We start from the raw sequence: 18,778 nt of genomic DNA, 5'->3' as shown, positions 1-18,778 counted from the left end.
TTTTTAGAAATTGATTATTTTTGTCAATTTTATGTAAAAATAGGCTAAATTTGTCCTTCACCCATTTTGGAATTTAAAAAAAAACTCTTGTTTTTCTTATTTTGTGGACTTTTTAAATGCGTAGAATTAGACTGTATATTACTCCCTCCGTCCCTCCCAAATGTTTACATTTGGGTGGGGCGCGGAGTTTAAGAAAAATGATAAAATAGTGGAGGAAAGTTAAAAAAGTGAGTAAAGTAGTGGGACCGATTAATATTATATGTATAAAGTGGGTATAGTGGAGAGAAGTAGTGGATGTAGTTATTTTAAAAATTATAAAAACCTTACTATTTTTGGAAAGTTTTGAAATGTAAACAATTGGATGGGACATCCAAAAAAAGAAAGTGTAAACAAATGGGAGGGACAGAGGGAGTATTATTTAGAGTGTGGATTTTGGCTTCGACGCAAGAGATGCTAATTCTTTAGACAACCCAAAAATAAATTGAAAATTAATATTTTTATATTCTATTCTTGTACATTTACATATCGGCAACATGTAGATTTTAATTGTAAAATTTGAATTAAAGTTTTCACATATGCTCACGAATCAAAATTTATCACGTGTCAGCCATATTATTTGATAAAAAATTGAAATTTTTTTTTAAAATATTTAACATTTTTTTGCTTTTATCTCAAGTATTTTATGGTGTATGAAAATAAATTATTTTTATTTAGGAAAAAAATAAACCTTAAAATATGCGTAAAAAGTCAAAATAGGCAATAACATAACCGGTACATTTAAGTATTACGGGGCACCAAAAAACGTTTTTTGTAAATAGTAATATTCAAAACCTGCTTAGCGCCAATAGTTCCATTTACAACACAAACAATAAACAACTTAACTTCAATGAAGTCATTACATACATGATACACCCATTATATCATTGAATTGAATACAAAGCCTATTGAAGCTCTCACAGCTGATCTGTCCCTCAGCAATCAAAAAAGACCAACCTTATCATTTGTCTTGTCCAAAGCAGCTTCAACTAATGCCTCAAGCCACCTCACCGGAGGATTATAAGATTGAAGAACACAATCTACGTAAGTGGATCACAAGGACTGATATCCGTTTCTTTGCATTCGCTACTCGATAAAATATCAAATAATCCGAAGGCTACTGAACTTTAATCTCCGACGAGTGAAATATCAGCCATATTATTTCTTGTTTCTCATCTGCCAAACTCCTCCACAGATGTATATAAACCTGTTCAAGTCTTCAAGACTAATGTAGGAGAACCAAGAAAATTCAATATAAAATGACTCTAAGACAAATGTTCTCTTCGCGTCCCTGGTTAAATATATATAGTATATAATTTGTATTGTCTATGGTTACAACTGTACTTGATTCAAAAAAGTGGGCGTAGATGTGAGATTTTGTTGGCAGACTCTTAACATCATTTTCTTTAAATGGCTTAGCTTCCAGAAACGTCACCAGAAAGAATGCAAAAAGGTACTCAAGGGAATCACATATCTGGTCTGCCGGCTGTAAATGATGAAAGAAGCCCTGCAGCTTGGACAGGTAAAATGTCACCGAACCTACTAACTTGCCCATCCGTTAGCATGGAACCCAGTCTTAATGTACTCTCACCAAATCTGCTACCAACCTGCCAATACAAAAGTCATTAATTTACTGCCCAATAAGTGGTCACGCAAAATTCACACTTCCCTCAAACTATAACAAATTAAATTAACTATTCCCTCCTAAAGTTGGTTAAGGAATCTACTATTCTAGATATACATCATAATTAAGCAAATGAACAGTTGTTTTTTACCTGCATGAAAGATTTCAAAAAAGGAGTTGCCACCCCAAAACCTGAATCCTCATCAATATCAATACTTCGGGAAAGATCATTCTGCATGTAATCTTTCCATGAATTCCTTGAAGAAACATCATCCATAGATGCTGAAATAGATGTCTTGCTTGTTCCCTTTGCTGATAATGCTGGAGCACTGGATAATAAATGTGATAACCAACTCATTATTTGGGTGGTATATCTTTTTTTGTTTGCTACTTTAAAAGGCTCTATTTGTGATCTCGACAAAACACGGGCACACACATACACACACAAGAAAACATACCTGATTGGAAGGTATTTGAAGCGGGGAATCGTGGAGCATCTCATAATATTTGACTCTGAATTAGTAGGCAACTTTTGCACAGCATCTGTGTACAAGCGGTTGAGTTGCACAAAGAACCCAAAGAGGACAGCATGACGTAAATATGACTGCCTCTCATTCTCCCACAGGTATGGCTCATACCTGAAATGAGATTAACAGAATTAAGCTGCCAAATCAGTCTGACTAAACTAGTGTTATTAATACAGGAAATGGGAGGTCAAGATAAACATATAGCGCAAGACATAAACTATTGTAAGTTTTTATTATACAGATTTTGAAATGTAACCTATTTGAATGCCTGTTGCTTAACAATATACAATAAATCAAAAGGAGCTTTTTCTTTTTCTTTTTTTTTTTGACAAACAATGATATTTTATTAAAACTCCAAATCACTTCTCAGTACATTCTGAATCTCAAGAGGAATAGAACTAAAGGAGCTTTTTCTCAGTGGCTGTGAAGCAATATTTTCATTTGATAGGTCAACAGATTATAATCTGTACAAAATTAAGGATAATAGTCTTGTTGAAATATATCATATACTCTATTCCCTTCGCCCACCTCTACAAAAATATAAAGGCCTCCAATAACATATTACAATAAAACATTTGGTTCTGAAAAAGTCTCATCTTTTTCTAGATATTCCAACAGGAACATGTCTTTACATATTAAAGGTCAGAGGAGAGAATGTTCCTTCAAAAGAAGTAGAGAACACATCTGATTATTATTCATCTTTTATCACTGCATTTTGGACTCTTCAAATTAAACACATTCGGACATTTTCGTAGAAGTATGGGTCACACATATGTATGTGCTATATATGATGAATGTTTTCTAAAATAGCTCCTGTTCTTGGGCTGCAGTTTGAGTTTGTCTGGTTAAATCATTAAACAAATCTCGACTGAGTAGATTTCAAAGAATGGAAGTTTACTATAGAAGAAGAAAAGAAGAATAAACACATCTCAAAACGGGTCCCAAAAATTATGTGCAATTCTTCGGACCTGAATTAAAGTGGGCTACTTAAAAAATAATGAGGATTAAACTATATAGCATAGAAAATGACATTAGATAAGAGGCTTACGTGAGCCAATCTATTGGATCCAGCCTCTGTGACAGACGATTGATTAACCCATCTATTCGCTCCTGACTGACGGACTTTTTTGTTTGGTGTTTATCTTGTCTCTTTCTATAAGAAGTCTTCACTTTTGGAGCTCTTGAAACATCCTCATTTCCAGTGGAATCGCCCCCTAAAAGTATGTCAGCAGAAAATCTTAAATCTAAGAGAATCTGAAGCACTCCTTTTTCTGACACCCGAGTATTAAGAACCTCTTGATTTGAAAGGAAATCCCCATATATACTGTTGACCTGCACAACATATAATAAATTACCGGTGTAAATAAACCACATAAACTTGATTTTTTTCATAAAAGGTGACATAGATCAACTTGTGAACGAGGATACAGATAACTTGCAACATGTACAAATTACAGGAAGAGAAACGGAAAACTTGAATTCTAAACTGGAAAAGCATTTCATTATAATATGTTTACAATGTTTGCATATCCAGTAATTGTAAGCACATTCTCGTGAAATGACGGTTCTCGGACTTGAACCAACATTATAAAGTTTGTGAGCTTCATTTACTACATACATTGCAAAGGCAGATCATACACACCACATAATTTTAAATTCATCAGAAATTGTCCTTGTAAAGGACTCTATTCATTATATGTCTGACCTTTCATGAGAACAATACAATCAATGTAATTTACTAAATTAGGTGGCTATTACTCTGGGCGTTAATCAATATAAAAATCAGAGATTATATGCTAGATACTATAGAAGATAATGCCTAATCAAAATTTTAAGCTAAATTAGACTACCTTTTCCAATAACTTTGAGGCAAAATTCTGCAAAATTATTCTGTCAAGAACATGACCTCCAACTCGATGAATTTCTTCACATGCTTGAAACAGAAAAGAAGTAACATACAAGGAAGGCATAGAGGGAAGTGATATTTTCATCTCCGTGGGAATATCCGCAGATTGCTCATGCTTGACAACTGTCTCCTCCCACCCCTGTTCCATAATTAAAACGGCTTAGGGTATTGGCAGAAACATTAAAAAAATTGTTATAGAAGTGAAATTAATCATGCATATAAAATGTTGGAAGCAACAACTTGAGGTTAAAAAAAAAGAGAGAGAAGACTACATAGACTCATTGTACACATGACAGAGGCTAAAAACACGTCAATCAGTTACCAGAGTTTAGGAAAATACAAATGGATCAAAAGTGAAAGTGAGAGGTATACACTATAAGAGATAAGTAGGGTACCCTTTTTTATTATCTGGATACATATTAAGAGATCAAAAAGCACAATCTTATAACCATAAAGGCCAATGGATTATTAAGGGAAAAACAAAGGAGACATTGAATTTTAGCACAATAATTGTGTGGTTGAACCTCCATAGATATAGATGCCCAGTTGCATTCTTATTTTGCCAAGACAAGCTTAAACTGAATGCAGTACCAAATGTGATGGTTAGAACTTAGAAGCAGGAGGTTGGATCATAGCTATAAAGAACCTCAATGCACACTGTAAAACTAATAGGCATCTATATATCAACATACATTGATCTGCTAAGTTTATTGATAGGTCACATTTTAAAAGGCTTTTCCAAAATATAGCAATTTCCATATACAGAGATGACAAATTTCTTATTAGCAGAACAATATATATTGTGCTTGCGAAGAATTCTTGCAATATATTATATATTTTGCTTGCAAAAAATTCTTTCATTTTAAAGTAAGTTGTTAAGTGCCTGCAATGCCCCTTAGATACCTTAACAATTTGAACACCCGGTGGAGGTTTTTTATAGAAAGGGTTGAACGCCTGACTTTGTCATTTTAGCACTACCTACAATTTAAGACTCAAATTCACTAGAATATATGTTCTTTCCACTAACTAGGAATATGGTGGGAAATAAGAAAGAGAATAACGCAATACAATAACAAAAGAGAGAACACTGAACCAATCACAGTTTGAGTTTAATCAGCATATTGTTAAAGGTGCTTACTCTCATTGGAGCTGTTGCTGATAGACTGTCATCTTGCATAAGATCGCGAGATAAAATTGCTGAAAGCTCTTCTGAGACCCAGGATATCCATAAATTATGAGCTCTAATGCAAAGATCTTGTATTGCTCTATTAAGTTCTTCAAGTTGTGGGCTTGAACTGTCATCAGCTCCATATAAAGCTGAAGTGACCACAGAAGTCTGTTTTTTCTGAAAAGCACTACTATTTATGGGCCTGTCAAACCTAGGTGAATCAACTGAGTTTAACCTTAAGACCGCTGACTTGCCAGAGATGTCAGCCACAGCTTTGTTTACCCATAACTTTGGTGAGCCAAGTATAACAGGAATGTGTTTCGAATGCTTTTGAAATGCAAACAACAGTCGCCCAATAAATAGAGACCTCTGAACAGTTATAGCTGGTGGTATCACAAGCTCACCTTCCTTGTTGCTATTTTTCATGGCATCATATAATTGTCCCATTTCGGTCTTGAGTTCCATAAGTATGGTCGACATACTCTCGTAACACTTATTTTGTAAAAAAGGAGCTAGAAATTTTAATCTTGATGATGCCTTCGGAGATTCCAGAAAGCTCAAAAGATCCTCTAGGACACTCTCACAGTAACTGTCCAGCACATCCCTTATCCTGCTAACTTCAGTCCCGAGGTAAGCACCGAGGCAAGTGCGAAAATCAGTTTCTTCAGAATGAATTTTCAAACCACCTGTGTTATTATATGAATCCATAAACCAAACACCGCCACCTATTGGAGACCTATTTAAATAGGCCTGGAAATCAACTCGATCACCATTTGCCTCAGCAATACCACAAATCGACTCCTTCACATTAACAGAATTACTCAGCTCACTGAATCCAGATTCTATGATTGCTTCCATTCTCCCAATAAAAGCATTTTCAAATATCTCATCCCATAGATCTGCATCATCTCCCAAAACAAGCTCGCGAGTTCTCTTCCACGGCAACTCAACTTCAGAACCAAACACACTCTTAAGCCACTCCAAACTTCCTTCCAACACCAACTTCCCTTCCATAGTCTCCCGCACCATCTTCTCAGCAACCGCGAGCTGATGCCCATTCTCAATCACATCAATCAAAAACCTCCCATTAATCTCCGAAACAATCTCTCTCCCACAATTCCTCAACCAATCCGAACACGACTTTGCAATATACTCCCGATCAAGCATTACCATCACAGACTCCAACTTATCCCTAAACGCCTTCCACAACCTAACTTCCTCCTCCGGATTCGGAATTCCACCAAACAACTGCGATGCAGGCGGTGAACTCAAAATCGTCTTATAAAACACCGGCATATCACTCAAAACCTGCATAAACAACTCCCCTACCTGCGCTACACTAACCTGAATCACCTTCAAAACCTCACAAAACACACCAATCACATCGTCACTACCTACATTACTCCCACTCAAAACACCACTCAACTTCTGCGAAATACACGACTTCCTCGACTCCAAAAACAAACCTAAAACCTGAACCGGATCCAGCTCATCAATAACCGCAACAGCCGCTAACGCATCAGCATACACACTAACACCAACTCCTTTCGATAAATCCAACAACAACAACCTCTCTCGACTCCTAACCGAAATCTGACTTTTAAAACTCTCAACAATCTGCCACTGATGCTTTAACAACGGAAAATTCGCCAAAACATTTCGATTTCGATTACTCGAATCATTCAATAAATCTAAACTAAAATGCACATGCTTAGCTCTCATATACCTAGTAGCACTCTCTAAAAACATAAACTCATCTAAATGTCCCCAAATATTCTCCGGTGTATCGACTAAATACTTTACTCTACACGCAATTCCATAAGTTTTGGATCGGGTCGGGTTCGGAGCACTAACCGATTTATTCGAAGAGCTCAAAGACAACGAATTGAGAATCGTGTCATGAATCGCCGAGATGTTCGCTGAGATTGACTCGGCCGAGTTTTTCATCAACACAATTGAATCGGCCGAGTCGATCAGATCGCGGTACCGGTTTCCGACTAGTTGCCGGAGCTCTTCCGATTTGTCGTCGATCTGCTTTCTGGTTGAGGCTTCAATTGAGCGGATCTCGGAGACAGGCTTTGATCGGAAAAGCAAGTCGGCGTCTTTTTCACGGCCGTACAATTTCCCGTCGGCCGGCGGTGACGACGGCGATAAAGACATTCTCATTGTGAGAGAGAGAATTGAATTTTCAGAAATGTAGTTTGATTTAAAATTTAGTTGAAATATATATTAGTGATAATTTATTTTCAGAATTTGTATGTGATATGAACAAATCTACCAGAGTGTTAAAAGCTTGTACAGTTAAACCTCTTTAAATTAATACCCTTGGTACCGGAAAAAAATATTACTTTACCGAATTTATTACTTTACCGAATTTATTACTTTATCGATATAATAATATTTTATTACTTTATCGATAAAGTAATATTTTATTACTTTACCGAATTTTTATGTTTACGTGGTACAGTATAATATATAATGTACGTATAAAAACTAGAATTAATCACATGCAATGTATTTGATCTAAAATTACTTTTATTATGATTACTTATATCCAAAAACTAGATGCATGCATATTAAAATTGCATCAGATCAGTACATAAAGGTAACATGTGTTGTGTACGTTGTATTGAAACTCAACCATCTAATATTTATTATAATTCTTAAATAAAAATACATGAAGAGACACCATAATATTAATGATAAGACTTTGTGATTAACTATATAAAATGATAGAATGGTACACTACAGACACATACAATATCAACTTTGTTTTACAGTAAACACCAATGTCTTCGCATCATCTAAAAGTAGTGAAAAAATCAGCAATCACAGATAAGATAAGGAGTGCTATTTGTGAATATAAAAAGGAGAATCCAGGTGTAAGCCAGAAAGATTTACAAGCATGGGTACATCAAAAATATGACTTAGATATCAGTCAATCAACTATATCAAACACACTCAAGAGAGCCTCGGAATACTTGTCCGACGAGAGGAAACAAAGTGATGTCAAAAAACACAAATCAGCAAAATATCCAGATTTAGAGAAAGTTTTGTTTGAGTGGTTTCTTCAAAGGCAAGATAAAGTTAATATGTCTGGAGAAATCATTCAAGAAAAAGGAAAGGAGCTAATGAAGAAAATGTATGGGGAAAGTAATTCCGATTTTAGCTTTTCCAGTGGACGGTTAGAACGTTTCAAGGCAAGATATGGAATCAAATCTTATCGGCGTTTTGGTGAAAGTGGTTCAGTGATGATGGAGAACATTGAAAATGCATTGCCAGGCATCCGATCAAAATTGGATCAATTTCAGAATTAAATTTTGTAATCATATACATTATACAGTATATATATATATAATTATGGAATTATTACTTTACATATTACTTGGACCCTTAATGACTTTCGAATTTTTTATTATCTTATGCTTTTAGCGAGAATATTACTTTACAACATTGGCCCAAGTTGGGACCGATGAAAATTATTACTTAAGCGAGGTTATTACTTTATCGGATATTACTTAATCGAGGTTTAACTGTATATCTGTCATAGCTTTTTTTTTACCGTAATACCATAACTTTATCGATTAATCATTCGATTTTTGAAATTTAATTAATTTTATATTACTTTTGATTTGATATATTGTAAAGAAACTATTAAATATAATAAAATTTCAACTAAATTTGAATAATTTAAATTATATAATATAATAAATATATATTAACTTATAAATTATTAATAAAAAATTAAATATAATTTAAAAGATTAAGTGTATCCAATAATTTTTTTCGATTAATCCACGATTCTTTAATTATTGCTAAATGGTTGATTTATTCCGATTATCAATTTTATAATACTGCGTAATACTAACATTAATATGTAGAAATAGTTAACGAATGCTTATAAATAAAAAACGTTAATGTATGAGAGAAATTTGCAGAAAGATATTTTTCAGAAATTTTATAGTTTGTGCGGTGAAGTATGAATTTGAACTCGTTTATTTAAATTGATCGAAATTAAATTTAGTTGAGTTAAAATAGAATTTCACTTTTGAATTCAGAAATTTGACTTCAATCGAATTTGTACTTGTTTATGATTTTGATTAATATTAAAATAAAATTATAATTTAAAAACTGAAATTTAAGTAAATTATATGTATATTTTAGTTGTTTAACTTATCAGTACATTCAATTAGACTTAATTATTTCACTTGCCAGTCAACTTAACTTGTTTAACAAGGGGTTTAAACTCATTTGAGCACAAATTCATATTTCAACTAATCAAAATTTATATGAACGTTTTTTTTTGTCAAATTTATAGCAGATTTCATTAATAACATGAAAAAAACTCAATCGGGACAAACCCCCAATTGATCATGCAACCAGGTTGAAAAACAAATAGAAGAACTAAATAATTAGCCTCTTTGTTTCCGGATTGCTAAACTGACTAAATAAAAATATTCTGAAAATTAAAAATGAAGATAATGGTTTATCGAGTGATCCAGTCTGCATCTCCACCGAAAACAGTAGTTTCAAAATTGACCCTCACATTAATTTCATGGATAGTACAATGTTCAGAGGACTAAGTTGGTTGCAAAAACTGAAAGGCCCTCGTGTTATGAACAAAAATATTTTGTGAGAGCAGATCACATGCGATTTTCCCTACTGTTTCAAAAACACCCCACCTATCTACCTGCCGGACACCAGCTATAAACCTACCAAAAGTGTTATTGATGCGAGATATCCAAATCTCTCAATATATCCAGGTATCCAACTATATGAACCTTTAAATACATCTAAACACAAAGTCATCGAAATTTATATTAGGAGTTGATTTTTTTACTTTTATCTAACGAATTGAATTTAACTATAATTAATATTTCAAATAAACTTTTTCATTCCTGACCTCCGATTTGGGGCGTTACGAGACTTGCTTGAACCTTTCACCTCCTATCCCGCGATAATTTTGACATGCTAACAAAATAACTGCGTAACTATTATTTTGCCTTCTTCACGAAGTATTGACCGGTCAATGTAATTTATTTTTATTACTGTTGATATTATGTCAATTGCACCTTTCTACTTATGTTTGAGTTTAATCTGGTTATTAACACCAAATTCTCTACCTACTTGTGAGCCTCAGGAGGAATGGTTTACAAGGACTACTAGCCTTGTGTTGCATCTTATAAAGTATAAAATGTGGTATATGATGTTTGCCGGACGTGGAGTATAAAATGTACGCAGACCTAAATAATTGTGAACTCCTGCGGTCACACCAATTACACCAATCAAAATGCTCCAAATTTATAGATTTTAGTGTTTAGCATGTGATCATAGGCACATACTAGACGAACCCTAAATTTATATAGTTTTAAAAGAGTTTGATGCTACTACACTGTGGCCTGTGAAGGATGTCTTCCTTGTACTAATATCTACAGTGGAGAGTCTGACTGTACAACATAAACTTTGTTAGAAAAGGAGACAGATATGAAGGCATTCTTTTATTCCATTCTGCCTCAACACACAATCTTTACAAGGAGGAGCATCTTTCATAACCTTCATATTACTCTCCTCTATGCATCCTGTTCTGAGTTTCAGATGCTCCGGTCAATAGAATCTCCGTAACGAATAATCTGAAATTGACTACTACTAGTTACTAACTATTAGAATAATATAAGATCCTGGAAAGGACCATTCTCTAACACCTTGAGATATGCAAGGAAGATTCTTAATACTCTCACAAGTGATGTGCCTTTTGCTTTCTGACAAAGGACTGCTTAGCACGCGATTTCTCCAGAAGAATCAAAATTTTAAAGTCCAAAGTGAGGAGCATATCTAATCAAGAACTTGAAGGTAAAACTAATGTTAATGTGCTCTGATCATAAGGCTGATTCTTTTAGCAATTGTTTTAGAGACAACATGTATCATCATCGGCAACAGCAGCATCAGACAAATAATCTGCAGCCTTGCTCAAGAATGGTCATGGCTCCAGAAAGACATTTGTTCCTGCAAGGTGGGAATGTTAGCGGAGATTCAGGGCTTGTCCTTTCAACTGATGCAAAACCTCGATTGAAATGGACGCCAGATCTTCAAGAACGGTTCCTAGAAGCAGTTAATCAACTCGGAGGAGCAGACAGTAAGTGCAAACACTGTAAATTCAGTTCAAAGGTATCCTGTAACTTTTACATACTGCAGTTACCTACTTAAGTACTTTTTTGTTTCTCTACTGCAGAGGCTACACCAAAATCGGTTTTAAAACTAATGGGAATTCAGGAACTTACTCTATACCACTTGAAGAGTCATCTTCAGGTATTTATAGTCTATACTACACAGTTTAATTATACTCGTTGAGACTAGTTTTCCAGTTAATTAGTACCAGAGTTCAGGTCTTTAAGGCATATCTTTAAACTTCTAGGCCAAGTTGTGACGAAGGAAGGGAAATACTAGCATCATTACAACAGTTCTCGAGTAAATTCTCTTGATTGTCATGTTGTCGTAAAAAGAGTATAATCATTGTTGTTTTGGCTGGCAGAAGTATAGGCTGAGCAAAACTATACATGGACAAGCACATACTTGATCAAACAAAGTTGGTGAGTTCATATACTATTACTTAACAGTCTATGCATTGAAAACAGTTCACAGAAAGAGAACATGACAATAATCTGATTAATCGAAATGGTTACCACAGCAGAAGGCAGAATGCCAGAGGCAAATGAAAATCATACAATTAATCTAAGCATTGAAACTCAAACGAAAAAGTAAGCAACACCTTACTCATAAGTGCAGTTCACATACAAGTGCAAGTTCATAAATTTTATATTTTGATGATCCTGTAATTTAACTATTATGATGTCTTACACTGAAGTTCGCATATGAGTGAAGCAATACAAATGCAAATTGAAGTGCAGAGGCAGTTACATGAGCAGCTTGAGGTATGCAATATTCAACATCAGTCAGCTACAAAAAGTTTGCTTGAACATTTAAAACTTTGGCGTTTTGAACAGGTTCAGCGACACCTACAACTACGAATAGAAGCTCAAGGGAAGTACCTGCAAGCAGTGTTGGAGAAAGCTCAAGATACAATCATTAAACAGAATTTAGGCGGAGTTGGACTTGAGGCTACAATGGTCCAGCTATCAGAACCAGTTTCTAAAGTATCAAACAAATGCATAAATTCCACGAAACATCTTTCCAGCTTCTGTCTCCAGCAGCAAAACCAATCAAATCTAGAGGGTTCGCTAGATAGCTGTTTAACGTCCTGTAAAGGTTCAGAAAGAAACCAAGATGCACATAACAATGTAATGCACTTGACAGATTTGGTTTTTGAACCAATGAATCGTAGTAAAACTGACAACGATACGAGAAACAAAGCATTTAATGATGAGCTACAAGCTATTGATTTATCCATGAGTATTAGAAGAGGAAAATGGAATGATGACAGCAGCTTTAATCAGGAAGGTCTCCAAGAATCAAACGATGGCGCTAGTTTTCCTGATCGAGTTACTAACAAAATAGGTTTGGCTAAACCGAAAAATGATGACAGAATGCAAGAGTTACAGCTCTCCTGCTTCATGCCAAAGTTGGACCTAAATTTACATGATGATAACTGTGCTACTTCAAGATGTTAGAAATTTGACTTGAATTAAAATATAAGTTATTTAGTTCTGTCTGTGGTTTGATTTACATTAAGCTATCTTGATGAATTTGTATTAAACCCTCCTGTCACCTATCTTTTGGTTAATTAGTTTAATGAATGAAAGGAATATAATTAAAATACTGATACTTCTGGGGGGCATCACTGATTTAATGTTTGTCTTTCAAGCCTTCCACGATGTCTGCACAGGTGAGGTGCACGTAAGCTGGCTCAGACACGGTAGTTACTAAAAAAACGTAAGCACAAGCGACAACAAAGTATATATGATAGAGAACATTGGAAAGTATCGAGAAACAACAGAACATATTTATAAAAATATGGACCTAATTTATCTTGACATATACTAGCTATATATAAGCAACTGGAAATACTATTTCTGAAGCTCTACTTATATGATGCAGAATTTCACTTCTTCCTTCTTCTCCAAGGTTACAGCTTGATAAGAACCATGAATCAGCTGAAAAATGCGAATAATGTCAGTGTATTATAATGGTTTTATAAAGAAACTCACTCATCAATTGACACTAGAAGCATTAGGAAAACCAAAGAAGATAAACTAAGTTTATTCATTGCAGTGTGTTCACCTTTCAGTAAAGGAAATTCTGTTGAAACAAGGCAAGGGATATCTTGTTAGAGACTTGCTCGACAAAGTGAAAGTAAGAATACCTCCAAGACTCGATGAAATACAAAGAAGCGCAGAATCCCAAAAGGCCAACAAAGAGACCAGGTGAAATCCCAGTGTAAAACCACAAGCGCTCATCAGCATCATCTTTTTTGTAATGTGATTCGGTGTCATCATCAGTGCAAGGCTTCAGGGGTTGGCCACATAGTTGATTGTTGCCAGCATAGATGGAGGGATCTTCAAGGGTCTGCAATTGGTTTCCAGTAGGTATTTTCCCTGATAAATCATTGAAGGAGAGGTTCAAGCGGCTTAAAAAGCTTAAATCCGCTAAACTCAGTGGAATACGACCATTAAGTTTATTCCTAGAAAGGTCAAGATATTCTAGCTTATTCAGTTTCCCGATTTCATCAGGTATCCTTCCAGCTAGCTGATTACCCGATAAATCTAAATTCAACAAACCACTAAGATCCATCAACTCTTCTGGAATCTCTCCTCCGATATTGTTGTCTGACAGATCAATGGAAAACAGATACCCCAGTGTAGATGTGTATCTTTGCTCAAAACCTCTTGCATCATCTACTATCATTTGACCACTTACTAAACTGAAACCTGGACGTAGAACTTCGCTTTCACCCTTAATCATGGCACTAAAATTGCCGAAACAAGAAGGAATGCTTCCTGTGATTTGATTTTGTGCCAAGTTTAAAAGTTGAACAGATGGCCAGTTGCAAAGCTGTGTTGGAATATTACCGTATAAATTGTTGGACCGGAGTATTAAATACTTTAGGCGCGGTAATTGTTCTCCCGTCCAAGAGGGAAGATTATCATTTACATTATTCTTTCCCATATCAAGCGTCACCAGCTGTGTCAAATTTTGAAAAGAAATAGGAATTTTCCCATGAAACTTGTTGTTGTGCAAGTTCAGATAATTGAGTTGTACTAGAGAACCCAAGCCCGCGGGAATTTCACCAGAGAGACTGTTATTCATCACATCGAAATTGGTCAATTCTGTTAAGTTCCCTAAACACCGGGGGAGCTCTCCTGAGAACTTGTTGTTTGAGAGAATTAAAGTCGACAAGGACTTCACATTGCACAAAAAAGCTGGAAATTCACCCGACAAGCGGTTATTTGAGAGGGCTAATGTATTCAAACCATTTGGAGCTGCTGAAACAGATGACAGGCGTTTAAAATTAATGTCATTGTCAGATAAATCAATAGATTTGAGCACCCGAGATAAGAACACACTCACAAACCAATCAGCAGGAATAATTTCTGATATGCTCGAATTTGCCAGGAAAATATAATAGATCTGTCTCTGTGTTTCGAGCCAACGGGGAAATTTAGGCCCAGCTTTCAAGGACTGCAGGTATATGTATCTGAGCTGAAATGGAGGAATCCATTTCGAGCTGACATTGAACACTAAGTTAGACCGCGAAGAAATCGACAAGTAAGCCAACTTTGTAAGGTTAACAAAATGATGCTCTGATACAAAACCCTCCCATGCATTATCCAAAAGATACAACTCTTCTATATTTGATAGTCCTCCGATGCATTCAGGTATGCTTCCGCCCAGTTGATTACCATAAATGTACAATATTTTTAACTTCGACAGTTGGCAAAATGTCTCCGGCAACCAACCTCTTAATTCATTTATTTGTAAATAAAGGTGTGTGAGTTCTGTGAGATTGCCCATCTCGTGTGGAATTGAATCATTTAGTTTATTATATGAAAAATCAAGTCTCGAAAGTGATTTCAAATTTCCAATAGACTGAGGAATCGGGCCTCGGAAATCATTAAAAGAAAGATCAAGTTTAGAAAGTGATGTCAAATTTCCGATACTGTCAGGAATAAAACCTTGAAAATTATTGTGTGAAATATCAAGAATAGCAAGAGATGTCAAAGCCCCTAAACTTTCGAGGATCAAACCTTGAAAGTTATTAGAGCGGAGATCAAGATTAATGAGAGATGTCATCTTTCCAATGGACTTAGGAATTTGGCCATTGAATTGGTTAACCCCAAGAACAAGATTTTCAATGCCAGTGTTGTTTAAAACCCATAAAGGAAAAGAAGATTTGAGATTGTTGTAACTAAGATCAAGTAAAACAAGAGATGTTAGATTTCTAAAAATCGGATAAGAATCGATATTTTCAGGTAGCTTGCAGTTGCTCATCACAAGTACTGTAATTGCACTAGGAAGCACATTGATGGCCAGAAACCAATTGTTGGCGCCAGAAAGATCTACACCGGAGAGATCTAAGTGTTCCAACAAAGAAAGATTCGATAACCACCCCATATTCTCAATGCTTAACAGAGAATTACCATTCAAATCAAGGTACCTTAAACTCGAAAGGTTTCCTAGATGACGAGGAACTAAACCTTTAAAATTCGAGTACGAGAGATTGAGATATGTTAAATCCTTAAAGGAGCCAAAAAATCCCGGAATTTGGATTTCATCAAAATCATTGAAACTCAAGTCCAAGTAACTCAAATACTTCAAATCTAGTAGAGAAGAGTTTACTTGATCACCTGTTAAACCACCATTTCGAAGATCAACTTGAATGACTTGGCCAGTTGTTTTGTTGCAACCAATTCCATGCCATGCACAACAATCATCTCCGACCCATGACGATAAGAGATTCGATTTATCAATCAGACTTGTCTTAAGGATCAACAAAGCTTGTTTCTCATTTTCAATGCAGCTATGATTTGAATAGCCTTCAAGTCCTATGCTCCCACAGCTAAACTTCAAAGTTGATAGAAAACATAATGCACAAACAAGAATGAGTAAACTAGTAGTATCTTTTTGCATTTCCATTGCTAGAATCAGAAAGTGATTATAATATAGGCTTGTCTTTGAGCAACTTTATATATTTTAATATAAACTTACATGAAAGGTAGAAATTAGAATGGACTCTGCGTGTGGTCCAACCCGGTTCTTTACCTTGACTTGAATACGGGAATACGAAAGTTAAGAAAAATTATAAATTTATAAAATAATATAAGAAAAGTGAGTAAATGATACCGTCTACTACCTCCGTCCCCTTGATTTCGATACGTTTACTATTTACACATATTTCGAGATTTCTATAAAATATACTTTCGTAATGTTTTTTTAAATTTTTTTTTTAAAATAAAAGTTTAAACATAAAACTTTTACACAGAAAAAATAAATTAAAAAAATATTATGGAGTTATACTTTAAACGAACATTGAAGAGCGTGCCAAAAAGTGAGGCAGAGAATTCAATGGGACAGAGGGAGTACTTCCTTAGTCTCAATTTATTTGTCCAGTTTAAATTTTTTGCGTAATTTAAGGTATATTGACCGCATAGTTCTATTTATTATTTTTTAAATATATAAGAATTATTACCTCTATCCCTTTTTAGTTGTCATGTTTTGACTTCAATGATCGAACTTTAACTGAAATTTATGTATACTATATAATTCAAATTATTTTAAAAAAATTGTCATAAAAACTACAACGAATTTATTTCATTATATAATTTTCAGTTTTCTAAAATAATATACGAATAAATTTTAATTTTTGATCAAAAAATGGTCAATTTAACTACTCAGCTTAAAGTCAAATATGATAACTAAAAAACGTAGAGGGGAGGGGAGGGAAAGAGTACATTTTATTAAATTTTCTAAGGCACCCTGTTTATCAAACTTGGCAAAAAGTGGCCATTAATTGAAACGTGCACGAGTGTCTCATCTCTTTCAATTTCAAGACTTGTTCGTCTAAAATGGAGTCAACGAAGACTTGCTTCGCATAGTGACAAAGTTTATACATTCATTTCAACCATAACTATGAATGCTATTACTCATTTTTCATGAATTCATGGCCCCTGCTAACCAAGTTTCTGTATAGGGTAGTCAGTGTTATAGATTTCGAAAATCGGAATTATTTGGTTGAGGTACTGATTTACGATTTATCGGACGATTTTTAAAAAATCGGATGATTTATCAGCGATTTATCGGGAATCGGTCAAATCGGATCAATATTTTTAACCGATTTATCGGCGATTTTTGAAAAATCAGCCGATTTCTATAACAGAGAGGGTAGCTAAGAAAAACTACTAAACTTTCATTTTTTATACTACAATTACTTTTAAATTTAAATCATATAAATATTATATGATTGGAGATTTAATCCTCTCACGAATTTTTTTTAAAATCGGAACTAGTCGATTGAAATATTTATAACTTAAATTTTAAAAAGTTAAATAATTTATTACCAATTTATCAAATTCATTTAACGATATAATAGTGATTTATCAAGATGAAACTTTCCTTTTCTTCCGTGTCATTTTTTCAACGTCAGGCAACCAACGTCATCATAAGAGTGCCGTGTTTGTCAAGTTTGTATGTCCTTTTCGGTATACTCAAGTCCACGTCCATTTTGAATCGTTTAAAAGTTCAAGCTAGAGCAGACAATTTGATATACGACATGATAAAATAACACGAGAATGATACGATATAAATGGATGTGTTCGGTTTTTCTGTACATAAATATGAATGTACACGACATGTTGAAAAACATCTAAACGGTTACGGATACGTGTTTACCCTTTAATACACGACACAACACGAAATAAATAAATTTATTATTAAATATTTAAATATATACATTTATAATATATTTATATATTCATTTATATAAATATACATATTTTGTAATATTACATGTATATATACATATAATTCGTATATCTTTATAAAATTATATTCAAAAGTATACCATTATATGTATGTATGTATATATATATATAATATATATATGTAAAATTATATCCAAAATTATACTACAGTGCATAAGTAATATTTTTGCATGTTTATTTATTTATTTATTTATTTATTTTTATACACGAAACCATTGATTACGGATAAGTGTTTATCCTTCAATACAGGAATGTTAAACGTGTTGGATATGTGTTTATCGTTTAGTACATGAAATACGAAAGCACGCGACACGAAAGTAGAGCTGCAAACGAATAGAACCGAGCCGAGTTCTATCCGAACTGAGACGAGCTCATTTTTTTAAAACGAATTGAGCCGAGCGGAGTTTTAAAATCGAGCCGAAAATAATGTTCATGATCGACTCGTTTAGAAACGAGTCGAGTCCAAGCCGAACACGACTTTGCTCACGAACAACCGAGCTGAGCCGAACTTGAACGGAGTCGAGTTGTCCACCGATAATTCGCATATATACTTTTTAATCAACCAACCTTAAGATATAATTTATA

General features: G+C 34.4%; 3 protein-coding genes and 1 pseudogene across 4 annotated transcripts; 2 read left to right on the top strand and 2 right to left on the bottom strand.

Annotated features, from left to right (window-relative positions):
- Positions 1–848: 848 nt before the first annotated feature.
- On the bottom strand, positions 849–7,524 carry LOC141693894 (conserved oligomeric Golgi complex subunit 1). Its single transcript, XM_074499082.1, has 6 exons — positions 5,232–7,524; positions 4,038–4,232; positions 3,236–3,519; positions 2,119–2,298; positions 1,812–1,989; positions 849–1,643 (listed from the first exon to the last, which is right to left on the bottom strand). The coding sequence occupies exons 1-6, from the start codon at positions 7,425–7,427 to the stop codon at positions 1,503–1,505; spliced, it is 3,174 nt and encodes a 1,057-aa protein (XP_074355183.1). The 5' UTR covers positions 7,428–7,524; the 3' UTR covers positions 849–1,502.
- A 526-nt stretch (positions 7,525–8,050) lies between these two features.
- Positions 8,051–8,578, top strand: LOC141692169 (ARS-binding protein 1-like). The gene has a single exon (XM_074496904.1). It carries the CDS (start codon positions 8,051–8,053, stop codon positions 8,576–8,578), a length of 528 nt encoding a protein of 175 aa, XP_074353005.1.
- A 2,468-nt stretch (positions 8,579–11,046) lies between these two features.
- LOC141692167 (myb-related protein 2-like) lies at positions 11,047–12,886 on the top strand (annotated as a pseudogene).
- A 263-nt stretch (positions 12,887–13,149) lies between these two features.
- LOC141692276 (uncharacterized) lies at positions 13,150–16,392 on the bottom strand. 2 transcript variants are annotated; one of them, XM_074497028.1, is made up of 2 exons: positions 13,579–16,392; positions 13,150–13,369 (listed from the first exon to the last, which is right to left on the bottom strand). In XM_074497028.1, exons 1-2 carry the CDS (start codon positions 16,347–16,349, stop codon positions 13,366–13,368), a joined length of 2,775 nt encoding a protein of 924 aa, XP_074353129.1. In that variant the 5' UTR covers positions 16,350–16,392; the 3' UTR covers positions 13,150–13,365. The 2 variants fall into 2 exon arrangements, with proteins under 2 accessions (XP_074353129.1, XP_074353127.1); XM_074497026.1 differs by having other exon boundaries at positions 13,497–16,388.
- Between the last annotated feature and the right edge of the window lie 2,386 nt (positions 16,393–18,778).

The sequence above is a fragment of the Apium graveolens genome, chromosome 10 (assembly GCF_009905375.1).
Source record: "Apium graveolens cultivar Ventura chromosome 10, ASM990537v1, whole genome shotgun sequence".
Taxonomy (NCBI): Eukaryota; Viridiplantae; Streptophyta; class Magnoliopsida; order Apiales; family Apiaceae; genus Apium; species Apium graveolens.
Note: the sequence above shows the minus strand (reverse complement) of the source record. Positions and strands in the feature narration are given on the sequence as shown.